Source organism: Coturnix japonica, chromosome 2, assembly GCF_054131305.1.
Source record: "Coturnix japonica strain WE chromosome 2, WE-NBRP24, whole genome shotgun sequence".
In the NCBI taxonomy this organism is placed as follows: Eukaryota; Metazoa; Chordata; class Aves; order Galliformes; family Phasianidae; genus Coturnix; species Coturnix japonica.
The window spans coordinates 67,265,804-67,291,738 of record NC_140664.1 but is presented as its reverse complement, the minus strand read 5'-3'; the positions used below and the strand labels follow the sequence as shown (position 1 = coordinate 67,291,738).

Sequence of the window (25,935 nt, the reverse complement as noted above, 5' to 3'; positions counted from 1 at the left end):
GTGTGGTCATTTGCTTTTCTCCCACCATTCTAAAATGGAGCTCAAATGGAGAAGAAGCTGAAATTCCCTTCAGTAAAGCACTGTCACGTACACCTGGGGATGGACTGGTGATGTCTTTGCCTACAAGCCTGCTCCATCTTTGTGTCCATACCCCCGACTTGTTTCCTCCCGTGTCTGAGGAAAAGCAGCCACCCTATGTTTGCAATTTCCAGTAACTGACAGCAGACACACGGCAAACACTGAAGTACCCACTCGCCCAAATGGGGGGCAATGGCATGGGGACATCCATGCTCCTGCCCAGCACTGCCCCAGGAGCTGCCCTGCCCTGGGAGGTCTGTGCACAGGGTGAGCGGTAAAGACAGCAGGTGTCCCTGAGTTGTCTCCATCAGATGTCACACAGGAGCAACACACAAACCACACACAGGTGAGTGCTGCGCCCTCACTCAGCAGAACCGTGGTGGGAAATTCTCATGTGGGGCCAGCGAGTGAAACTGCTGAGGCTGGTGACACGACGCTGAACTTTCAGCAGGTCAGGGCACCGGGTCGTCCCCCGGTCATGACGTCCCGCTCTGAGTCAGGCAGTGCCTGCAGTGCGTGCTCCCAGCGGGGCTCGGTGTAGAGGTGCTGCTCCTCGGGGGCCTCCCTGCTGTGTGTGTGTCCCATTGCATTTTGGCATGTGGCCCCATCCTCATTTTTTCACCCCTCAGCACCTGTTCAGCATTACAGTCCAGAGGCCCCAAGCTGGGGACGAGGCACTCCATCAACCTGAGAGCGGAGCGGAGCAGCGCAGCCAGCTGCTGCCAAGGCCGTATGTGTCGGCCAGACGGGTTTTGCCTCAATCACTCACTACGCAAAGCTGTGCCATGATGGGGACTGGCACCAGTAGTGCTGAACTGTCATTAATTCCATGTCTGAAAGGCCCCCGGAGGTGGCTGTGACTGTCTGGCTGTCACGTAGCATTGCAGCAGCCTGTCTACAGTGTGGGGAAAGGAAGCAACATGAGAGCAGAGGAGGAAATGCCACTTCTCACAGACAAACCTGCTCAACTGACAGCAGCTCCCACCTCCAACAGATGGGCACTACAGGAACGCCTCTTCCAGGGAGCAGAGCAACTACGGGAGAGCCAGGAGACATGGCTGCTGCAAATATCACTTGAAGTCTCAGTAAATAACATGCTATGGTTGTACTCACCCTGAAACCTGAACTACTGAGTTTGGTACACGTAGTCACCACTTCCACGTGATCAACGCTCGGTTAAAATCCCATGTAAGACTGCATTAGGGCTGGGATCATCTTGCGTTTAGCATGGAATTCCCTTGTATTCCATGCTAGGTATGGCTGAGACTTGATTCCAGGTGTGCCTCTGAACTTCTGCTTGCAGCCCCCAGCAGAAATCTCCCACAAGGACACAGAAATTAGCAGCAACTGAAAAAAAGAAGTGATGGCTGATGGTGGTGGGGCCTCTCCTATTCCTGTCCCCGTTCTGACAGCCCCAGCAGCTCAGGTTAGCCTACATGGGGTCGAGTCCACAAATGCACATAGATGTTTCTCCATCCCCCCCGAGGCAAGGAGCAGAGGTGATACATGAAGAACTGCCTCTGACTCGCACAGTCATTCAGTATAAATGGACTCAAATCTTATCTTCTTGCCTTCTAATTTTTCCTTATTTCCCAACCTTTCTTCCAGCCTAGATCTGATTTACCTTTAAGAGAAAGCTCTCCCTACAAGGCACAAAGCAGACATACACGCTGGATGATAAAGTTTATTTTTCTTTTTTAATTCCTGAGGTTATAAAAGGAAAACAAAAAAGCATCAAGAAACATTCCAGTATGTAACTGCCTACACCTCTGTGACTGCACAGATGCTGGCATATACAGATCTCTTCTTTCCCCCATGTGGAACATGAAATTTGATGTGAACGGGACTTGCAATTCTTTGGCAGCTAAAACCAGAAGATGTGTCTGATCAAGTTACAGTATAAGTGTCTGAGTATAATTAAAACTACAGTGCAATTTCAAGTCTTATAAAGAGCAAATTTGACTACCCAGAGTACAAGCCAGTAATTGATACTAGTTTAGGGAGAGAAAAAGCCTCACAGTATGGTGCTATTAATATACATGCCAGGGCTGTATAAAGTTGGCCTATTTATGTACAGAATGGTCTGTATTAGTTTAAATTATGTCTGAGGCCAAATAACCTGTTAAGACTGATACTTATTGTCTAAAATGAAATCCTGACAATTCTGTATGAAATTAGTCATCTATTACTCAGCGAAGAACTGCTGACTACTCCTAATGCTGTTAACAGAAACTTCATTTGTATTCCCATCCATATTTTTGCTGCTGCAAGCTATAATCCAAGCCCCAAGCTCAACTTCAAGCATAATGGGGTTTAAGATTGTAGGCCCTACCAGGTCTCATGACAAGAAAAATATTATTTCACATTCTTCAGTGTTCGTAAGGATTTATTTTCCTAGTAATGCTTCTGGTCATTTGTCACTCAAGTGGTCTAGGAATTATATAGACACATGGAAAGGACACAGAATAAAACTGTGGGATTTTAGACGCGTTTTTACAAAAGCTTAAGCTGAAGCCTTCAGAGGTCTGAAGTCTGTGTCTCACTCCAATTATTGGAAGAGATGGTTCAAATACACATATATATACACCCAGAAAAAGATGAAGACAGCAAACGAAGCCAATGTTTTCCGATTGATTTATTACAAGTTCTAAGCAACAGATGGGAAGATGGGAAAGTTGGTGAGAAAAGAGAAAAATTCTAGGAAATGATTTGCAGAGTAAGGATAGTCCCCATCAGGGATCCAGCGGCGTCTTGTTGGTCTGCAGGGAGGCAGCAAATTGGTCAGTGGTATCTCACTAATATGCAGTTGGGCAGAGAGGTACCTCCATTGCATCCTTTCTGTTACCGGGGCAACAGCTGTTTGTTGGGTAACTCCTGCTTAGTTCCCGGGGGCATCGTGCTCTGTTTGTCACAGACAGGTAGCTGTCTCAAGGTAATTAACCATTAATTCCAAAAGCTTGTTGAGCGGGTTATATCTCAGATGGCTGCCACTGAGCAAGCTTTGAGCCAAAAATTGTTAATGTTCTGACTTTTCAAACTGTTGAGCTTTGCTCACAAAGGCAGCCAAGCTGAAGCTGAACTGGGTGATATTACTTTATCCCTTTCTCTTATGCAGGAGAGTGCTTGAAATGATGGTAGCTCTGTCTTTTACTCCATAATAAAAGAAGCAGTACCTCAGTAACTCACAGAATTTTCCCAAAGTAGTTAAAATTTTACTTGAACTGCATATTCAGTCTTTATGCATTCTTCTCTTCTTTGTTTTGGAGAAGAAACTCACTGGATGGGAACTCCTGTAAGAGATCAGTCTTTCAGAACATTTCTGTGCCATTTTATAGTGATACGTTGTTGTTTTAAAGTGATGCCTTGTATTCATAAAGGCTCTCAGTCAGCTAGCCTAAATTCTCATTTAGTCTTTATAAAACATCAATTTTGTTAAGCTGTCAGTTTCCTCTGAGGCCTTGTTCTAGCCACGCAGGAACAGCTACAGATTACCGGCATTCTGTGGCTGACGTGGAGTGGAGCTGAAATGGAGAGGATAACAGGAATGGAGTATCTTTTCTAATACCGTCAGATAATTGTATTGATGATATACTAAGTGGTGAGCCCAACCTTAAAATTGCATGCAGATTTTCAAAGTAGTATTTAAATGATGTCACTGAGAGCGATGTGAGTTAGAAAAACCTTCTGCGGGAGTGTCCAATAGGTCACAAGCCTGTACTGCTGCACAAATGTAAGCATTAATCACATGGTTTATCTATTTAAATACTGAGTATTTGATCAGATAGTTCCCTACACCAGGTCGCACAGGTAGGCGTCCAGGCAGGTCTTGAATATCTCCAGACCCCACAACCCCCCTGGGCAGCCTGGTCCTGTGCTCTGTCACCCTCACTGTAAAGAAGTTCTTGTGCACATTTGTGCAGAACTTCCTGTGCTCCAGTTTCCAGATGTTTATACAAACATATCTGTTTATTTGCTTATACAAACAAATCAACACTTCTAATGTTATGAAACTGAAATTTTTTTTAGGCGTTCATTAAGAAGAAGATTGGTGATCGAAAAGAGTGGTTAACAAACTTCATGGAGGACACGCGACAGCGTCGACTACATGGCCTTCCTTAAGTGAGTCCTAAGCAACAGTAACAAATCTGGTGGATGAGATTTAAATGTAACAAGGTGTTTGTATTGAGTGAAAAATGTCTGTGGGTTTTTTTCAACAATATTTATATGGTACAGAGACAAAACATTTGACCTACAAGGACTTAACAAGGAGTTGATCCTTTTCTCAAATTCAGACGATGAAAGATCTGTTCCCTCTCTTGTTAATGGTAAGCTGACCGTTTATTATGATTTGTTGGAATATTCTCTTTTATTGTTTTTTAAACTTGTGATTTGGTTTGAAAGCCAATATATTTAGGTAGAGTTTAGAAGACTTCTATATTTTTGTTGTTGTCATTTATACGCTGAGGAGTTATGACAGTTCTTCTGTGAAGAAGTTTAAACTGATGCTTTGTAGCCTTTTAGATTAACCAGAACTCTACCCCGGACATTACAAGTCCTTTGCTTCTGCTTAAACAGTCAGAAAAAGCAAGTCTTTTAGGTGCTTATAATAATTACAATTCAAGTTGTATCTGAATTTAGATAAAAATGAAAGGGTGAAATGTTTTCTCCCATCATGTAGCACAAAAACTCTTAATGCTTATTGATCCTTCATGCAGTCATCCTATGGTTCTCTAAATCAGATTTACTAACTCTTCCTTTGCAATGGCGTGGGTATGAAAAGAAGCATCTTTTACTGCACAGTTTGTTCTTCATGTGTAAAGCTGTCTGCAGGCAGCATGAAAAGAAATTTCTGCCTGTATTTTTGTCAGTATAAATATGCTTACTAAGATATGGTAAAAAAACCTTGAGGTTTCATAAGACAAAAAGGAAAAAGCATTTATCTCCGGTTTCCAAACTGGATGATATGCAGACAAGTTCTGCATATCAGAACAAGGTCCCTTCCACAAAGATGGTGTAGTTCAAGTGTACAGGTACATCAAGTGTACCTAAACGATAAAGATAAGATCAAAGAGAATGGCTTCTTAAAACTGTAAAAGATCTAGGAGGGATAGAAATAGCATGTATTTTTGTTTTATCAGAAATAGTTAAATTTCAGAGTGCTTTAAAATAAGTGTAAGCTACAATTACAGTTGTCACTGCTGGATTTGTGTTGATTCTTAGGAAAAAGATTTTGCTCACTATACTGGAAAGAAAAAAACTCTTGACTTGCACGGGTACATTTAGGATGAAATTATACTTATTAGAATAGTGTGTGTGCTACTGGCTTAAAGGGTTAAGTTTCCATTCTTCGGACAACTTTTTGTTAAAATATTCATTTCTACTATTATTTTTATTATCTTAAAATAATTGAAAATAATTTATTTTGTTAAAATTACAGTATGCATTTTTTTCCCCTCTAAAGTTTAAGTTTCTTTCCAGAGTTTAGAAATGAGAAACAAACCAAAATCAAGATGTTTTTTTTTTTTTCTTAGAAACCAATGCTTTTTTATGTGTTGAAAATGGGATCTTCTTCTTACTAGGTTTAAAACCAGAGCAGCGCAAGGTTTTGTTCACTTGCTTTAAGAGAAATGATAAACGTGAAGTAAAGGTTGCTCAGCTGGCTGGTTCTGTTGCTGAAATGTCAGCTTATCACCATGGGGAGGTGAGTACGAAGAGTAGAAAAGTTGTGAGAATTTGTAGCCTGAATGTTTACTGTATTAAAATTCCAAATCTTTTGACTCAATCTACTAATTACAGGTTTAATTTTAAAGAGTTTGAGCCGAGCAGTAAATACTTTAAAAAGAAAATATATTTCCACTATGTCCAATTCCTTATGCGTGGTGGTATTACCAAATAGTTAATGGGTTATGGAGAAACGGTAAGTAGATAAGTACATAGTAAACTTATTCCATATTCTCAATCATAGTAACTATGTGCAATGGAAATTTTTGGTGTTGAACAAAAAATAGAGTCTTTTAAGGTAAGAAGGGTACAGTGTTCTCCAGTACCTGATACAATATTGAAACAATGGTTGCTTCTATCTCTTGTTTGTTTATGTTTATCTGAAATATCAACGTGAGTTGCCATATTCATTCTCTTTCCATCCTTTCATCTTTGCCTTTGAATGCAGTGAGTAGTAGTTTGTGCAAGAGAAAGCAGGTGCAATCATTTTTTGCCCCTTTATTTACTCCAGAAAAGTGTTTTAAAAATCTGAGAAAACTTTGGGTTTTTCCATGCATTGAGTACAAGGACATTTAACTCAGGGAGGCAATGTGGCTACAAAAGAAGGAGCTTTATGCTTTGCCAGTAGCTCTAGTAAGAGGCTATGTTCCTTTCTCAAGCTGACTTCTTTGAAATTGAGGTCAGGTTAGTCACAGAATTCCTGGACATTAAAAATCTTCCTTCTTGACTGATTAGGAAAGAGTGTACTTCTAATGTTTATTTCTGTGAACATGTATTTTCTTGCAGCAAGCATTAATGATGACTATTGTCAACTTGGCTCAGAACTTTGTTGGAAGTAACAATGTTAATCTTCTACAACCTATTGGTCAGTTTGGTACCAGGCTTCATGGTGGAAAGGATGCTGACAGCCCTGGCTGTATTTCCACTATGCTAAGGTAAACATATTGTCGATGGTTTACATTAAGCTTTTGAAAAGCTTTATTATCGAAGTAGTCCTTTCACAAGAGTAAAGGATTTATTTTATTTTATTCTAATTTTTTTTTATGTGAAAGGAATAGGAGAGGATTAGTCTGTTTTGATAGCTGTTAGTGCTCAATTTTTGCCTTATATTTGTATGTGTGGTTTTTCATCTTGAGTTTTCTGCAGAGATTTTCTCTGCATAGAACTGCTGTATAAAATGTAGCTTTCAAGGAATTAAACTCTGAATTATAAAGATGAAGACTGAAAATGCTGTAGACTTGATCAGTTGTTAGTGTGTTATGTACATGTGTAATTGGGAAGGAAACAGACATCATCTGTTATTAGTATGCCATTCCATTGGGAAGAACTTTGTCTTCTCAGGAGGTGTGTACATTGTAATTTCAGCTTCAGAATGGCAAAGAATAGAAGACATGAAAAAAATAGGTCATATTTGGACACACTGAGGGTTAAAGCACTTAGACGTGAAAACTAGTGGGACTCCAGTTAAACAGATTTTTATTTTCTTTCTTTCTTAAAGCCCTTTAGCCAGGCTTCTTTTTCCACCAGTGGATGACAACTTGCTGAAATTCCTTTATGATGACAACCAACGTGTAGAGCCTGAATGGTATATGCCCATCATTCCTATGGTTTTAGTAAACGGAGCTGAAGGAATCGGTACTGGATGGGCTTGCAAACTTCCAAACTATGATACCAGAGAGATTGTAAACAACATCAGACGAATGCTGGATGGCTTAGATCCCCATCCCATGGTAAAAATAATAATATACACTAGCATTTTATACACTTGGTAATCAAATCTAATTTTGTGCTTAGGAAATGTAGTCATATAACTCCATGAATGCTTGATTATTGAAGTATCGAGGTTGAACTGTCCTTGTAATTTTGCATGGGAGCCTTACTTGACTGTTGGAAAGTGATGTGGAGAAGTTCATCTTGAAGAAAAGAAACAGTGCAATTTGTGTATTTCCAGTTATTTCAGAGGACTTTCTGTTCTCTGTTGACAGTAAGACTTTGAAGTTTCAAGTCCTAAAGATAGTCATTTTGCGTGGGAGTAGAGTAGAAAGTTGTGCTGCTATTTCTTAGATGAGGTGCAAGTATTTATCTTCTGCCAAATATACAGTTTCCACCGTCTTATCCAAATTGTACTCTTCAACACATCTGTAAGCATAGGAGAAGGTACTGTCACTGTTCAAGAAAGTCAGCAGCTGCTAAACTGTATGTAACTTCTGCTCCTTTATTTAAAATGTTACAAGAAGTTTTTGGAAGTGCTGTATATTTCAAAAACACTTTGCACAGTAAGAATACTCGTGTGAACCCAGAACCTCTGTAATCAACAGCTAAGGTAATTTATTGAACCTTTACTTTACAACTAATTGATAAATGGGTATTGCTACTTTGTGTCGTCTAAGTCACGGGGGCAGAAACATCTCCACTTAGATCACATTTCGCTGCCTCTGAGAGTGCAATATCAGTTTTCATGACTCAGTGAATTTTCTTTTTCAAATACTTGGGAACAGTAATTAGAATTTTTTTAATTAATGCAATCCATTGCCCTTCCCTTAGGACTCTTAGGCCTTCTGTGTAGTCTCAAAGTCAATTGAAGCCTCACTGTGACAGATGGTGGCAGAACTGCCTCTTTCAAGCTCCTTTCTGTATTCTGGTATGGTTCGTGGCTGCATGGTAAGCTGGATAAGGGAATCAATTCAGTTAAAATAAATAATGACAGTAATTAAAAGTCTGTCACCACATTAGTTGATGTTTAAACTGAATGGGTTCCACTATCTTTGCCAAACAGCACATGAATGTGTGTGCCCCGGTGGCGCAGTGGTAGGAATGCCGCCTTGCAACACTGGGGCCCGGAGTTCGAATCCCCCCTGTGGCGCAAGTGGTAGAAGTGCCGCTCTGCTACACAGAGGCTCGAATCCCGGGGGCTGGACTCGATGATCTCTAAGGTCCCTTCCAACCCGCACGAGACTGTGATACTATGATACTATGAATAAAAAAAAAAAAAAAAATAGCTAGGGAAGGTAGCCCAGTTTCTCCATTTCTTTTAGTGCTGATGTAAACTTAGAGTGAGACTGGGGTATTAATGCACTTTCTGTCATGTGTTAGCTGTGTTTTCTTTTTTCTGGGAAAAAAAAATACAAAAAGAAAACCAAATTTAAAAAAAACAAAACAATAAGCTACTAAAATAAAAAAAATTGAAACAAAAGGAAAGAACCTCACAACCAACAAACCAAAGAAAGACAAATACCATTTTCCTGGATTCAGCTACATCTTCTTAATTATGTACCTACTCTTTAGGTAATAAGGTAATTGCTTCTGTCACTTGCACATGTGTATCTTTTGGGCTTTTTTTGGTAATGTTTTACTATGACATAAGATTATTACCAGCATGAGATTAGCACAGTATAAAGTGACAACTGTAGGGTGCATGGGGAAAAATAAAATAAAAATTCTTCTCTATCATACTAGTAAGTTTCTTAGCATTCCACTGATTTTTGTTACAATTTCCAAGCTTCCAAACTACAAAAACTTCAAAGGATCCATTCAGGAACTTGGTCAGAACCAGTATGTGGTCAGTGGTGAAATATCTGTGGTGGATAGAAACACTATCGAAATTACAGAGCTACCTGTAAGGACATGGACCCAGGTAAGTTACAGTGAAGAAAAAAAGCTCTATATTAAACAGTTTTATCCTACATGCAGGAGAACATTTTAGTCCACTTCTGATCGTTTTATATATGTGGAAAGAAACATGGTTTCATTCTTTTCTTTGCCTTTGTAGAAGAGGGTTCTACTTGTACTATCTCATCTACTGTTCATACTACAAAGAACAACTGCTTCTTCTGCTGAGTTAATACATAATCCCCTTCCCTCCAAACTCCCCCCCCCTTACCCCACCCTTTTTTTTAAGTAGACTTTCTTGACCTTGTAGAATGGCTCTTATGTTTTTTCTAATCCCAGCTTTCATTTTACAGGTTATATTGGTTTTGTAAATTATCACTGTTTTCAGCTGTGGTACACAAGTTGAAATCTTAGCTTGGTTGTGAGCTTGGTTTAAAGAATTAGGAATTTAAAGAAGTTGGAATAAGTGTTGATGTTTTTTTGCTATCTTTTTCTTAATAGTTGTACAAAGAACAGGTTCTGGAACCTATGTTGAATGGAACTAAAGAAACTCCAGCATTAATTTCTGACTACAAGGAATACCACACTGATACGACTGTGAAATTTGTTGTGAAGATGACGGAAGAAAAACTTACACAGGCAGAAGCTGCTGGATTGCACAAAGTCTTTAAGCTTCAAACAAGTCTTACTTGTAATTCTATGGTAACTTTTTTCTGTTTGACTATTAGAATACATACAGTTGCTTGTTGTAAACTTGAATGTTTTTGCAGTGAATTTGGCACGACTGAACAAATCTCTTCTTCGTAAGTGCTGCTGACAAAATGTAATTTTGAACTGTTTGAATTCAGTTGTCTTGGCGATAATGCAAGTCTTGCTTTTTTGATCATGTTGGGCTCCTTGAATTTTTAAACTTCACTGTAACTGTCTAGAATTCTAGTCTTTTTATGGCAGGTACTACTTTCAAACATTGTCACAAAGCAAAAATACACGCATGCGTGTGTTGAAAATGGCCTTGCTCAATCTATTGTGTAGATTATTTTTGAAAAGCAAATGCACCATATCAAGGTGAATGTAATTTTCACAGGTTTGAATAAGTGTAGGGACTACTGCTAGAATCTTTCTGTAAGGCTTGTATTTGTGTAGGAAGCAATCTGTCCTAGTGTAAACATGTTAAAAAGTTAGATACCTATGTGAGTCTATTATGCATCCACCTACCAAACAGATACTTTAGACAGATCAGTTCCCCTAGAGAGGGATTTATTTCTTTCAGCTGACTATAAAGGGGTGCCCAGGGTGACTAGTCCACCTATAAATGTCTGAACTGGACGTGTCAGAAGTCAGGCATGTTGTATTAGGCGAAATCGGACCCTCGGGATGTAACGTGATAGGCCCTCCCCTGCTGGGTCATTCATATGTAAAAAAGATAAAGATGAAACAGGATACCTATATAAGGGACCCTCACATTCCAATAAACACCATTTTACCGCTCACCATAATGGTGTAGCAAACAGCTGTGACTTGGTCGGGGCCGTCGATACACATTCACAAAGGGACTTGACTTTCCAGGTTACCAGATCGAGGTAACAAATGGTGCCCCGTGTGAGGCAGGTCCTGGAGGTGAGTGTGCAATGGCTAAAACCGCGCTGACGGACGCGGTATCCACGGTTCGAGCCCGTGGAAGCACTCTCGGTGGGGTGCAAAGGGGAATGCAGCGCTGCGCCTATCCTACGGCCGATAGTTCGTAGAAGACCAGGAAGACTTCAGGTCTCTGGGTAAATGGATTCCGTCATTAGAGTAGTATTGCAACTTTGTAAAACCTACTATGGTAGGAAAGATACGCCTTCTAAGAAGGACTTTGCGGCCGTTATTAGTTGTCTTGAAAAGGAGAGAGAGCTTTCCTCTCCTCGGGTGATTTTGGATCACAATAAGCGGGACTCTTTAACTTTTTCGCTCTGTGAGCGCGCAAAGAATGAGCAGAAAGATGCTGAGCTAAAAACGTGGGGGTTGGTGCTTGGGACGCTGAAAGCGGCTTGGAAAGAAGGGAAGACTGATGCTCAGCTCGGGGCTGCTTTGGGAATTGGGTCGGGAGGCCTTTTCTCTTGCAGATGTGAGGATTTGAAAGACAAAGACAAGGTGGCGCGAGCCATCCCGACCGCACCCATCACTCCGGCTGAACAACAAGCAGACGGCCCTGTCCAGCAGCGTTCCACACATTCCACATCCTTATCTCTTGACCCGCAGAAGCCTTCCTCGGAGGCCCCATATCGGTATCCAAAGCAACCGGTATCTTCTGCACTCCTTCGCCCATCCTTGGAGGTGGGGAAGGGGAGTGAGCAGGGGCGGGAGGATGGGTCCCTTCCTCGAGATGGGATGGGTTGTGGGTGTGGCTCCGCCCCGGGGGGCGGGGTGGATAGGCGTAACCAAGATAGAAGCCAATCCGCATCAGCGGGGGCGGAGGCGGAGGTGTTCCTAGTCATCATAACCCTTCCCCAAGAGGGTGGGCTGCTGGTCGGTCTCTACCTGGGGGGAGGGAGAAGGGAGAACAAGAGCAACCAAGTCTCGGATTGGTCAAAGATAAGGGAGGCATTCCTTTTTATCGTTAATTGGGGGCCCGGTCAGGGGGCCCCGGGCTGGAGTGGAGTCTCTGAAGCAGAAAGAAGACCAGCTGATGAGAGAGCCACGGCAGTTGGAGTCGGTTAAACTCCTGCTGACAACTTGGAGGAGAGGAAGAATGCTTAGGATAAACTGTATTGATTATTGTCACTGTCGTTGTGATTGTTAAATGTTTATGGTATATGAAAGTATAAATGCAAATGGTATATGGAACTGTTAATGTTATAGGGATGTGTAAACATGAATGCTATATGGATGTGGAATTATTAATGTTACATGGAAGTGTAATTGAGGGTACGAGTAGTGGAATTGTGAAAAACAAAAAACAGGGAAAAGGTTACAAAAGAACAGTGAGTTAAAATATTGAATGTGATCTGCTCTAGCAGTTTAAGTGCCAGCAAGAGGACGCAAACCCCCGCGCTGCCCCTCCTCACTGCCTACCCCCCCGCCCTCCGCCGCTTGTGAAAGTAAACAAATCGTTACTTCTGAATGGGGACAAAAGCAAAACATTTTGAGTGCTCGTGCCCCTGGTTCAGTGTTAATCACTTCCCCTTCTGGGAACCATATTACAGACAAAGTTTTCTCCCTCTTTGTCTGCAGAGCTCTTTGCACCTCTGAAGGTCTCTTGCTAGTCCGAGCAAGAATGTCCTCATTTTCTCCCAATAATATACACATTTAGGGAACTAGGGTAGGGTACTTGGACAAATTTGTTGATGGAGCTTGGAAATTGTATGGAGGGGGAATTGTGGTGGTGGTGTTGGATGGAACGGTGGCAGCTGTACTAGAGCAGGATCTGAAGATCCCAGGATGAGTTTTGCCCGTAGTGGGCTGAATGCAATGTGCACACAGCAGTGCAAAGATATTTGTTTTCTGACAGTCACAGGTGCATCTCACTCTGTACTGCATCAAGAATTACTATCCTTAGATGATTTTTGTAACTATAGTAGGAGTCGATCAACAAGAAAAAGCTTACCAATTAAAAGAAAAAGGGAGGGGAGAGCTAAGGGTGAAGCAAGTAACAAACAATAGAAATAAGTGACTATAGCTGTTAATTTTTCTGAGTAGTTTGTATTGTAGAGAGATCTAATATAGTGGTTTGTTATGTTTTATGAGCAGGTGTTCCACCTGGGCTCTGTATCATGCACTGGCCATGCATATATGGAGCACATGTGAAAAAACCTTGCAATCTCTAGCAAGAATTAAAACAGGAGAGAATCTGTGATGGGTGAGAAAGGCAAAGTGCACTTTGAAGCAGGGGACACCCTGCAGGCACTGCCTATCGCATCCATCACTACTGTGTTCCTTCTCTCAACTTTTGGTGGTTTGCCACCTCATAGTTATCGATAAGTAATAATACATTAGCTTAGAAATTTTCATTTATAGAATTGTCTAAAATGAATGCTTGAATGACTGTGTATGTGTCAACTCAAAAAATTATGACCTTACATGTAACCTTATGTTTAGTGCATTATCAGTCAAGGTTTTGATTGAGTGGTGATGGTTATGTTAACATTTAAGTCCCCTGCAGCTCAGCAACACTGGGCCACTGCCATCGTGGTCCTTGGTGTGCTGCGACACATCAAGACAGACAATGGCTCGTGCTTCATCTCGAGATCTACTCAAGGAGCATTGGGGAATATCTCACTCGACAGGCATCGCTGGGAATTCCCAGGGGCAAGCAATTGTGGAAAGGGCTAACCGTCTCCTGAAGGACAAGATAGGTGTCCTTGGGGAGGGGGAAGGTCACAGTGGTAGGATCCCAATAGCCCAGCAGGCAGAAGTATTGGCACAGCACATTATGCAATCAATCATTTTGAACGAAGAGGTTATGCCGCAGTAAAGGACAGAGAATCAGGAAAAATTTTATGGGTCCCATCGAGAAAAATAAAACCTGATACAGTGATCACCCAAAAGGGCGGTCTGGGAGAAATGGAAAACTAATCGAAAGCTGAGTACTTTTCTTTCAGGCATGCTGTTTTACAGAAAAGAGCTGCAATAGATTTCCTGCTGCTGGCTCAAGAGGCACAGGTGCAAGGACTTTGAATGAGAAAATGGAGTTCCAGCAGATATACGAGAAGCTTTGCATAGAAGGATGAACTGTATAATATAACCAAAGATGCCTTGGACATACTGGTTAGAACACCACTAACATTATTACACACTGCACCGCATACCTCTGCATGTTTACGTCACTTTTTAAATAACTCACCACAAAATTTAAATAAGGACTAACACTTTTATATATTAGGATTAGGATCGGCGCTTGTGTTGTAACGGGGCATGGTTTTGTTAAGCATGGGGAGAGGGAAATGTTGTATTAGGCGAAATCGGACCCTCGGGATGTAACGTGATAGGCCCTCCCCTGCTGGGTCATGCATATGTAAAAAAGATAAAGATGAAACTGGATACCTATATAAGGGACCCTCACATTCCAATAAACGCCATTTTACTGCTCACCATAATGGTGTAACAAACAGCTGTGACTTGGTCGGGGCCGTCGATACACATTCACAAAGGGACTTGACTTTCCAGGTTACCAGATCGAGGTAACAAGGCAGAACTGATTTTGCCTGTGATGTAAAAATGATTTATTTCTTTGTACTTGAAGGATTTCTGAGATGTTTAAAGTGGCAGTTCTCACATTGGAGGTTAGAGATTATAAAAAATACTCTTCAACTGCTATACGATTATTATTATTATTATTATTATTATTATTATTGTTGTTGTTGTTGTGAATTTAGATAAAATTATAGTTTCAACTGAATTTTGGTGTCCTCTCCATATACTGGCTTTCTTCCTTGAAGATATAATCATAAATCTTATGTTAAGTTTACTTGTGAATAAAAATATAACCTATCTAGCTATGTGCCGTATAGTCCCTGAGGAAGGTTTGAGCTGTCAGTCTTCAAAATGCTATTCTTCAAATAGCGTGCATGTGAGAGCAATAGAAATAAACTCATACATGAAGATTAAAAATCTTGAGTTATGAAATCTCTTTCAGGCCATATGTTTTCTCTTTTATAGGTGCTTTTTGATCATATGGGATGTTTAAATAAGTATGAAACTGTACAAGACATTTTGAAGGAGTTCGTTGATTTGCGATTACATTATTATAGTTTACGTAAGGAATGGCTTGCGGGAATGTTGGGTGCTGAATCTACAAAGCTAAACAACCAAGCTTGCTTCATTCTACAGAAGATACAAGGGAAAATTACCATAGGTGAGTAACACTCTCTAAAATAGAACTGGGAGGAAATCTGGAAGTGATTTAAATGTAGTAAAATGTATTTGTATCTAAGACATTGACTTTCACAGCATTGATTTTGTTTGTTTGTTTGTGTTGTAGAGAATAGATCAAAAAGAGACGTGATTCAAATGTTGGCTCAGAGGGGCTATGAATCCGATCCAGTTAAAGCTTGGAAAGAAGCGCAGGAAAAGGTGATGATCAGAATTCAATGGATACATTTGATGCTGTTGTTATAAATGATATTCATTTATCAAGATGTAAGTTTTTGTAGTAGTCTGATTAATTTATGACACAACACTTTAACAAGATTATTCATTGCTACGTTTCATTGGCTATCATTCTTACAAACACGAATTTTCATAAAAATATTGTTGCATAATGGTGGTATTCCAGATAGATAATTCTAAGACAACTAGATAATATAAAGGTAGAGAATGAGAAGTTCATACGTTCAGGGTTTTTATAGCACTTTGACAGGAACATGGCTTTTTGGAAAAGACAAGTAAAAATTTCTTGTTACTGAATCCATGAGGAAACACCTTAGTATTCCATCAGGGTATTTGGGGGAATTGCTGTTGTTCATTTACAGAGCTAAGATTAATCATATGTCTAATTCTGAATATTTCACTTCAGGCAGCGGAAGAGGAGGAGCCACAAAACTCAAATGATGATGCTTCCTCTGCTTCTGGATCAACTTCTGGCCCTGATTTTAACTATATCTTAAACATGTCTCTGTGGTCACTCACAAAAGAGAAAGTGGAAGAGCTCATTAAGTAGGGAGATTCATAGGTTGGTGTGCTGTGAGAGGCTTATTCTGAAATGATTTAATAATTACTGATGTGCCCAATTGTGAATGTTCTGTTCAGATAGTATGTACTAAGTTACTTGTAACTGATGATTCAGCTGACACATAACTTATAAACTTATATTTATATGCTACTTTCACATTTTAGGAGAGAGAACTAAATGACCTTAAAAGGAAATCTGCTTCGGATCTCTGGAAAGAAGACTTAGCAGCTTTTGTTGAGGAGCTTGAAGTATGTTTTACAAATCTTTCTAAAAATATATATTAAAAATAAGCAAAATAAACAAACTAAAAAGAAAGAAAACAAGGGAAAAAAAAAACCAAACAGATTGATCTTCAAATATAGGGGCAAGTTGGAAATCTGTTTTGGGCAGTTGACTTCCTATTTGTTGTCCTCAGGGACTGTTTCTTGTGTCCGTACAGTACAGTTCTTTTTCCAAGTCAGTGAAAGAAAAGCTACCAGGAACAAATTTGTTTTCAAATGACAAAAAATCTGTGAGTAGGATTATCAAATTCAAAGCCACAAATCTGGGAACAAAGCATGTAGACCAGAAGTGCTAGACAAAAGGCTTCTACCTTGCACCATTAGTATCTCTGGCAAAAAGGTAAAGGCGTATTGGTGGGTAACTTGCTGAGCCTCAACCTTCAGTGCTTCCTGAAAATGGCTGATGTAATCTTTTGAAGTAACGCAGGATAATACAAATGTTTATTCCTCTGCACATTCATGGTGCAGATGCAATTGGAAGTATTCTGTGCTGAAACCTCAACTTCTGTAATAAAAAACTGGAAAGGGCTGGAAAATGTGCCTTATAAAACTTACTCTTAAAGCTCACTGCTTGCTTTAAACACTGAAGGACTGAAAAGTTATATCAGTACCTGGAGATACAAGTGAGGAAGAGAAACTTGATGAAAGGAAGATATTCCAAAGTGTCCAAAAGTTTCCATTTGTTTGAGCTTGAAAAAAAGTGTAGTTTTTAACCACATGAAGTAGGGGAGAACTCACCAAGATTAAGTGACAGATTTTCCATTAGTAAAATGTGCGTTATAATTCAGCAGACAATTAAGGGCGGTCTTCTGCTCCATGTTAATAAATACTGAAAAAGCACCATGTTCCACTTTGCCTTTACTGAAAATGAACATGTTTCCCTCCCGCCCCTGGTTGTTTGTTAGAAAGTAGAAGCACAGGAAAGAGATGACATTCTGGCTGGTATGATTGACAAACCAATAAAAGGTGAAGTAGGTAAACCCAAGATGAAGAAGCTTCAGTTGGAAGAGACCATGTCATCACCATTTGGTGATGCCAGCAGGAAACTGCTGAAAAGGGAAAAGGTAAACCAACTGTTGCTGCAGTTACATTATTTAACTGCTGTATTTTTCTGTGCTGATAATGCAAATCCAAAGACTAGACCCCACTAAACCCCATTAGTACTGTATGTATGTGTGATGTTTTGCTAACTCAATGTGTAAAGAAATTAATGCTGGACTTATTTTATATTTGAACACCTATTATGACTACTTATTGCTGGAGTGTTTTCGTTGCTTTTTTTTTTTTTTTTTTCCAGTACTATTATAATAGTCAATATAATAGTCTACTTTAATTTATTCTCTTCTAAAAAATGTATTGCAGTTTATTGTTGAAATATAAAGGTATAATTTTATTTTGACAAACTTGTTAATATTTTTAGGGTGATGCTGATCCCGTAGCAATTTCTGACTCAGATTCTGAATTTGACATTCCAAAGAAGACCGCAGCACCCAAAGGTAGTAACTTTGTTAATATTTTTAGGGTGATGCTGATTCTGTAGCAATAACAATGGAATTTGATGAAGAATTTGGTGTGCAAGCTGAGGGTGGTGGGGATGACGCGGTGAATACAGCAGTCTTAGCAGCCTATATTGTTAAAGTAAAGAAAGAGAAGGAGGAGCCTGGTGAGATATCCTTACACAGTCATCATTAAGCTTGTATGAGAACTAATTTTGCATTAATTGTATTTTTTACACATTCTGAGAAGGGAAATATACCACAATAAGTATTTCATCTGATTTTCTTCCTTAAAGAGATGTGTAGAAATACTTCAAAACAATTCTGTATTACTTACAGCATACAATCCCAGTTCTCCCAACCATAAGATTTGTGCCCCAGTCTCCTTACAGCATTGTTGTCCTTCTCTGGACATGCTTCAGGGCCTGGATTCTTTCATGTAGTGAAAGACCAAAAACTGAACATGGCATTCAAGATGCGGCCTGGCCAGAGCTGAGTGGAATCATAGGTCACCAGCCAGGGGAATCACCTCCCTGCTCCTGCTGGTTGCACAACTTCTGATGTTTGGTAGCAGTTTAAATTATGTGCCTCCATTCTTCTAGATTCAAATAAGACTTTTTTTTCTCAAGTACCTTTGTAATCTGAGGCAGGCCCTGCTGAGTAACTTCCCCTTTCTGATATTTATGCGGTAACATAACTATACTTAAATGTGTAAAAATGTATTGTTTTCACTGATCTGATTACTATTAGCAATTTCTACAGAATATGTATGTGGTTTTATGTCGTAAATAGAAACTTAATGCAGTAGTCTTATGAATAATGGTATTGAGATTTATGCAGGGGAAAAGAAATAATTGGTTCTGATGCTTAGAGGAACATGGCTTGTATAGTAGGCACATGGTACACGCTTAGCCTAGCTGTAGTATCAGAAAGGTGTATCTGTGAGATTGATCTTGACTGTAACCGATAAGGATGATTTAAAATATGCAGTGAACAAATCTTATTCTGAACATTCTCTGTGGTTGTAGATACAACAAAATTGGACAGTGACCAGGAGGATTCTCTTCCTGCTTTCTCATCATTTTTCACCCCAAAACAAACAGAGAAAATTCTAAGTGAAACAGTAGCTGCTAAAAAAGGTAAGTGTAGGATTACCCTCTAAATCAAGCCTTTTTTTCAAGTTCTTCACTTCCATCTTTGCATCATCTCTTCACCATCATCATCTTAAAAGTGGGAATAGCATTCATGTATTTCAAATTCAGTGGCACTGCAGGAGAAGGTGTGAATTTCTTCCAGCTTCTTAATGATATTAATTTCTTTCTTTCTACCATAATGGCAATACTTACTATGTAGAGATTTCAGCCTTTTAGTTTAGATTGCTTAAAGATTGCTAGAGAGAACGGTAACTCCAGAAGTAGTATAAAAGAGAGGGATAAAACTGAGAAAATCAACAGTTATGTTATATTTTCTGCCTTTTGAGAAGAAGCTTGAGCTGTAAATGAACTTCAACATTACACGCAGACATGATAAGATGTAGCAATGTCCCTGCTGTTTTTTCCAGCGTGCCGAACTCTGATGTTTTATTGAAATTATGTTCTCACACCTAGGAAAAGGGAGAGGGGCAACGAAAAGGAAAGCATCTGACTCATATAATGAAGGTGAATACAACTCTATGAAGAAGGCACCTAAGTCATCACCGTGCAAGGTCAGTCCTCTTAATGGTCCTTTCCACTTGTAAAAATAACCTAATGGCTCACTTTCAGTGAACGATGCATGTTCTTATGGCGGGGTGCTGATGTAGTAACTGGGTTGTAGCTGTGGTTATGTTAGAGCTGTTGGAGAATAGTTGCTTCAGGACTGAATGTCACGATGTGAAACGCACAGAGCTTCTCAAAGGATTTGTCTTTTCTTTTCCAAAGAAATCCAAGAAAGCCACTTTTGACCAGGATTCTGATGTGGAAATCTTCCTGTCTGGCTTTGCCTCCAAAACTGCCCCGAAGCCCCAGACAGGTCGGGCTAGAAAAGAAGTGAAATATTTTGCAGAGTCTGGTGAAGATGATGACTAAGTGCCCAAAGAGCACACAGCTGTTTTCCAGCGACTATCTTGTGTTGTCTTTTTGGTCCCTTCTGTCGCCAACTTTTCTACATTCGACTTATTTTATGTGATAAATGTAATTGATGGTTTTTATTCTTGTGTGTAGGAATTTTAACATCTTGTTCTTACACCTACAGTTTTATGCTCTTTTTTACTCATTGAAATGTCATGTATTTGTCTGACTGGCTCGTAGAGATGTTCTAGACAGCGGTGCTAAAGCACATTTTAATTGTCATGGTTACAAACAGCAAACCTGCTTTTTGAAATAAAGTTTAAACATTAAAAAATGGAAAACTCTTTGTTGTGTGTGTGTGTGTGTAACGTTGGGGCGGAGGGAGCGACTGCCACATGGGTGCTTTTTTAAAATAAATGTATTTTATTCTTTGCCAGGAGACTCCATGGAAAAAGGTAAACAGTATATGAACATAGAAAGCATTGTTAAACAATCTCAATGTACAAACAGAGCCAGTGAAAGTACATCACAGACTTGCTAGAATATATTTAAAAAAAAAATTTAAAAAAAAAATCCACTAGTGCTTTAAATGAAACCTAAGAAACAGACACTTTAAATCTGTTAACCATTCTACCAGAGTTTTCACTCTGCTTCATGGTGATTTAAGAAGGCCAAGAAGGCAGATTCTCTCCTTGTGTTTCTGGAAGTCCTGTCTGTACTTCCCTAGCACCTGGAAGGCCGCATAGCCCAGCTCGTTCCTGGTGGTCAACTCTAAAGGAAATACCCTGGACTCACCCATTTGATAGCTGTACATGAGTCAGCTGGTTATCATCCCATGAAGTTTCCCTAATGGCTTGTGAATAAGTAAACAAAAACATGGTAACACTGAGAAGTGTTTCTGTTTTGGAGGCTATCATTGCTGTAGAAATGCAGTATTTAATGGTGTAGATAGGTCACCAGCCAGGTAATAAACCACTTTTTCCATTTTAAAGTGACGTTAACAGTGGAACCAATGACATCTGAATAACTGATCTGGCAGTTAATGCTGACACCGATGTCTTTTCTGTGAGTGCAGGGATTTTTGTGTACTTTTTACAAGGAAGGAGATGCAAACTGAGGGCATCCAAGAGTAGTTTTCATATTAACTGATCAGACAGTCCTTGAAATTTCCTTTTCTGGATGTGTACAGTAGGTCCGTTTCATCTGGTTGGTGCCTTGATCGTTTTAGGTACGAGAGACAAAAGGAAAGCACCAAACATCCAGTACAGAAAGTACAGCCATACATCTGTATGTACAAAGTCATCAGAAATGCAAGCAGAATTGAAAGTCTGAGATCTGTCTTGTCACCATGCAGTCTTGAATGTTCAGAAAACAGAAGCTTAACTATTTTTATTTTCTTTTTCTTTTTTTCTTTCTTTTTTTCTTTTTGCATGAAATGGCTGATTTAGAGTTTCAAAAGTTTGCATTTTCTATTTGAAAGAGTTTAAACAGCAAGGAGTATATATCAATACATATGAAAATGTCTTGGTCTTTGTTGAGTTTTTACCTATCTATATATATACATATAGATATATATTGATATATAGATATATATTGAATCCAGAAAGTAAGCAGCAGTAAAAATGTTTTTTCTTGCTTTTCATCCCTGTACATAAGGTGTTAGGAATGTCTGATGTAGCTGGAATATGTCTTATTGCACCATAGGGGATTGACTGACACTGCTGTTATCCACCGAGCTAGGTGAGATACTCGGGCTGTGTTCTGCAGTGTTTCCATTTGAGGTTGGTGTCAGTGGTTCGTGTCCTTCAGAGTTCTCCAACATTTCTTGAATAAGAGGCGGCATGGATCCAGGAATTTCCATTTTCAGCGTAATGACACATTCCGCACCTTAAAGAAGAAAACAAAAGAGAAATCCTCTCTATTAGGATGAGTTGTGCAGTTTCTTTTTCCATAGCATCATTGGTAGTAATTTCAGGGTATGTTATTTCAACAGCTTTGATGTCTCCCTCTATAGCTCTGCATACAAAATTATGTAAGTAAGTGAGCTCCTTCATTTCATGGCAGGAAAATTTAGCAAGATGAGCTCTCCTTAACAAATTGATTTAAAATGGTGCTCACAGCAGCCAACAGCACAGTACAGTAAATTAGATGAACCGCGTCTTTTCCCAGAAGGAACCAAAATGGTACCAAACGATGCTGAGAAATTAAAGGCAACTGAGATCACTTGGAAGGCGTTATAAATTGGAACGTACTTCCCAATTCCTAAGCTGGATGGGATCTGCAAAGCCTGCGGGAGGGCGAAATGTTGGGGGCTCCGTGCTAGGAAGGTGCAGTGCAATGCCAGAAGTAAATACTGCCTCACTGCAAACTGTGGAGTAAGGACCAGAATTCAACAAGCCCTTGTCTTATAAAAGAAGAAACTCAGCCAAAGGGATACTTTGGCAAAGCTGACTTCTCAGGGGGTTGCAGGTGTTTAGAGCTAATTCATCATAAAAGTACACAGAAACCCTGTTTACATCTGATGTAACTGAAGTTAAGGGACTGTTCAGTACTTCCCAAGTGCAACTAAAATTCAGTGCATGTTCTAGTGCATGCCAGCTCTGTAGAACAGTTTAGAATAGGGAAGGAGTGTGCAAAGTTGTCAATAGCATGTATAAGATCAACTTCTACGGCTGCATCTTGTTTCTAACATGCATCAGTTTTGACAGGTACATCACCATTGTTCAAGCAACAAAAGCTAAATCTTCCAAGAAAAGGAGGATCCCGCGCAGCAAACTCGTGTGCACGGCTGTCTGTCTGGCATCTGTCAGCCTGTGCCTCCCTGAGATCATGTACAGCCAGAGCAAGCAGATCGGTGCTGTGACGGTGTGCAAAATGATGTACCTGCCCAACGTTGGCTTCTTCCTCCCGCTTCTGGTCATGGTTATTTGCTACACCCTGATCATCCACACCCTCCTCCAAGCCAAAAGATGCCAAAAGCAGAAGTCCTTAAAGATCATCATCATGATCATCATGGCCTTTCTCCTCTCTCAGTGCCCATACAACATTGTTTTGCTGATCAAAACCATCAACATGTACACCGGGGCGGTGTACAGCTGCCAGACCATCAACGGGCTAGACACTGGTCTGCAGGTCACCCAGAGCATCGCCTTCCTCCACAGCTGCCTCAACCCCTTCCTCTATGTCTTTGCCGGGGAGCGCTTCAGGATGGCACTGGCCAGGATGGTGCAGAGCACAGGCCGCTACTGGCTTGGAGGCCAGGAGCAGTGCTCCTCCTTGGGTGACAGCCAGGACCACAGCTCCAACTTGTCCTTTGCCATGCTGGGGCGGTGGCAGATGAGGAACTCACTCACCCTCAGCACCCATTTGGCCTCCTCTGTTGTTCCTGCCTCGTCCCAAATCCTTGTGTAAGCCAGTGTCTCCTGAGGGGTATCAAGTATGTCCTTTCAGACATCGTTCCTGCACCCTGAAGATTGCCTTGGAAGAGGGCTGGCCTCCGTGGTTGTGTCCAGGACTAAGCAGGGACACTGAGGGCCCTACATGTGCCTTCTTTGTGCCCTGCCAAGCCAGACCAGGCCTCGTTCACGTAGGGAAGTGAAACCTTCAGCACCATGCAGCAAAATGGAGCCAGGCATGTTGTGAGCCAAGCTGATGAAGGATAAGAGCTATTTCTGAGGCAGCTCTTAGAACCCATCCATGGCTCAAAGCACAGCCCAAACAGCAAGCCTCTCAGGAAAGCCATGAGCAGCATGCAAGGATGAACCATCTTCCCATCCACGAGGAGCAGTGAGAAGGAGCTGGGTGCTTGCTGCAGGCCAGCTCCACGATAACTCAATTTTTGGACATTCCCTGGTTTCAGAAAGTGAAGGCTGTTCCCTGCACACTTGGGCACAATGCTGCTTTGTGGGACAGGCAAAGGAAAGCTAATATTCTGTACTAACTACAGAATTAAATCCTTCTCCTGTATTTTAGCTTTTTGATGTAAGAATTCAAGGCCATTGGATGCTCTGAGTTTTCTGTCCCTGAGCACTCAAACCCCAAACCGACGATTCAACAAACCATCAATTATGAGCTGGTACCTTTGCAATGACAACAAAAGACGTTTAACCCAGAACTGATGAGACAGAGAGTTGTAAGACCTCAAACCCATCATTAGCAACATTTTGGTTGAGATGCTCCTCCTGGGGCTGGTGGGGTACAAGGTGCGTGTAGGTGGGAGCTGCATCAAGCCTAAGTTTCTTGGGAACTGGGAAGGGCCGACATTGGCACCAGAAGAGCATGGGAGCTCTGCGGTACCACAAGGCTCCCAGCAATCCCGATTCACAATCCCGGCACCGCTGAGTTTATGCTGCTTGTTTTAGTGCTCAGGAGGCTTTCTTGTAAATAACCAATTTTAATAATCTGCTTTGGCATTAGGTGACTATCAGTCATTAAAGCATCTTGGTAAACACCGCTTTTCTGCAAGGCTTGGCACTGCTTTCCTAACTAACACAGTAAATCTGGGGATCTACTTTGATATACATTTTTTGAGGGCTTTTTACCGTTTTTCTTTTTTTTCCTTAGAGAAATAAATGCTGAAAGATATGTGCATCTTTTCCTGTATGTGTAAAGGCGGCATTTGTGATTTGCGCAGAACTCTGTAGAGAGTGTTATTTACAGCTGGTTAGCTGAGAAGGGTCGTAAACACAGTGCAGCTAAGCAAGCAGCCATACCACCTGCAAGGATCCAAGGACTATTACCCATTTCAAGCCAGGGACTGGATCCTGATACAGACCGGGAAGGAGACAAAGCTGCAACCTGACTGGGAAGGACCATTCCAAGTACTTCTAAAGACAGAAACAGCTGTGAGAACAGCCGAGAAAGGATGGACTTATGACACACTGGTAAAGGCATCCACTAGCCCTGAGGCATGGGAACTGTTGCCACAGAAAAACCTTTAAAAGATAAGAATTAGAAGGAAATCATGAAAAGTTTTTTTATATATTTTTTTTATTTTTTATTATTATTTTAAATAACCTTTAACTTCTCCTCAAATAGGTAAATAAATTGTGTATTTAAGTGGGAGAATATTATAACCTATATAGAACTAATGCTCACAAAATGTTTTCCTTGTTGTAACAAAAAGTTTTTACTGCTGTACCCATTTGTTATCCTGATAATTATCTGGAAATAGTGAAATCTGACAATAATGCAGGGGAGGGAACAACTGATAGTTTTGATATGAATAAGGGACTCTTGTAGTGTGTGGAATGATGTATGGTGGACAACTCCAATTGAGGCTGGACAGATACACTCCTTGAAAATATCCAGAATGTCCAGGATAGGGAAGAGCTTAAAAAGGGGTAGAAAATCTTCCTTAAAACACTGCAGTTATGACAATTAAGGAGATAAAAGATCTTAGACAAACAGTTGAAACTGAAACAAGATATGGGGACGTTAATGCCTGGGTAGAATTGATTAAGTATACTGTCCAGAGTCTCAACCATAGCAATTGCTACGCTTGTGCATCTGGACGGCCCATAGCTCAGGTGGTGCCCATTCTGCTGGGATGGACCGAGAACCCCAAGAGAATGTGATGCATGATTGCCCTGTAGCAAGAGAAAACTGCCAGGGGAAATAGAGACTGCAGATCTCTCTCGTTTCCTCCAATGCCTGATACAGATGTCAAGATCCCTCCTGCAATCTCTACAGCGGTAGGTAACCATACAGCTTGCCTCTCACGGCAGGGTGTGAAGGCTACGAGGCCTATAGGAAACTTTTCCTTATGCAGTGAGGTCTTGAATGTTACGGAGGATTCAGCAGGAAATTATTCAAGACTGGGAATCTCCAGGGCAAATCTCTGGTGGTACTGTGAAGGAAAGATTTTTATGGTCCAGCTTAACCATCTAACTGGGGAGGCACCTGTGCACTTGTTCAATTAGTTATACCATTCACCCTGGCATTTGAAAAAGAAATGTATATAGATTCAGTCGGGGTACCTAGAGGTGTCCCTGATAAATTTAAGGCAAGAAATCAAATTACTGCAGGATTTGAGTCACTGTTTTGGTGGGTGG

General features: G+C 40.6%; 1 protein-coding gene and 1 pseudogene across 7 annotated transcripts; both read left to right on the top strand.

Annotated features, from left to right (window-relative positions):
* Nucleotides 1-2,954: 2,954 nt before the first annotated feature.
* On the top strand, nucleotides 2,955-20,226 carry LOC146761879 (DNA topoisomerase 2-beta-like). 6 transcript variants are annotated; one of them, XM_085537718.1, is made up of 12 exons: nucleotides 2,955-3,010; nucleotides 4,105-4,197; nucleotides 5,658-5,779; nucleotides 6,586-6,734; nucleotides 7,298-7,529; nucleotides 9,299-9,433; nucleotides 9,910-10,110; nucleotides 15,046-15,241; nucleotides 15,368-15,459; nucleotides 15,902-16,305; nucleotides 17,759-17,834; nucleotides 18,863-19,427. In XM_085537718.1, the coding sequence occupies exons 3-10, from the start codon at nucleotides 5,756-5,758 to the stop codon at nucleotides 16,043-16,045; spliced, it is 1,173 nt and encodes a 390-aa protein (XP_085393844.1). In that variant the 5' UTR covers nucleotides 2,955-3,010; nucleotides 4,105-4,197; nucleotides 5,658-5,755; the 3' UTR covers nucleotides 16,046-16,305; nucleotides 17,759-17,834; nucleotides 18,863-19,427. The 6 variants fall into 6 exon arrangements, with proteins under 6 accessions (XP_085393844.1, XP_085393842.1, XP_085393843.1 ...); XM_085537716.1 differs by lacking the exon at nucleotides 17,759-17,834 and adding an exon at nucleotides 17,244-17,402 and having other exon boundaries at nucleotides 18,863-19,413; XM_085537717.1 differs by lacking the exon at nucleotides 18,863-19,427 and adding an exon at nucleotides 17,244-17,402.
* Nucleotides 20,227-20,838: 612 nt separating this feature from the next.
* On the top strand, nucleotides 20,839-25,670 carry LOC107309330 (C-C chemokine receptor type 9 pseudogene; annotated as a pseudogene). The gene has a single exon (XR_014942697.1). The product of XR_014942697.1 is annotated as a C-C chemokine receptor type 9 pseudogene (transcript).
* The last annotated feature ends 265 nt before the right edge of the window (nucleotides 25,671-25,935 follow it).

Excerpts from the sequence above, each read along its gene's own strand:
- LOC146761879 (XM_085537718.1), top strand. The coding sequence starts at position 5,756 with ATGTCAGCTTATCACCATGGGGAG. Across the intron at positions 5,780-6,585 it reads CAGCTTATCACCATGGGGAG|CAAGCATTAATGATGACTAT; the intron begins GTGAGTACGAAG and ends ATTTTCTTGCAG. Across the intron at positions 7,530-9,298 it reads GCTTAGATCCCCATCCCATG|CTTCCAAACTACAAAAACTT; the intron begins GTAAAAATAATA and ends ACAATTTCCAAG.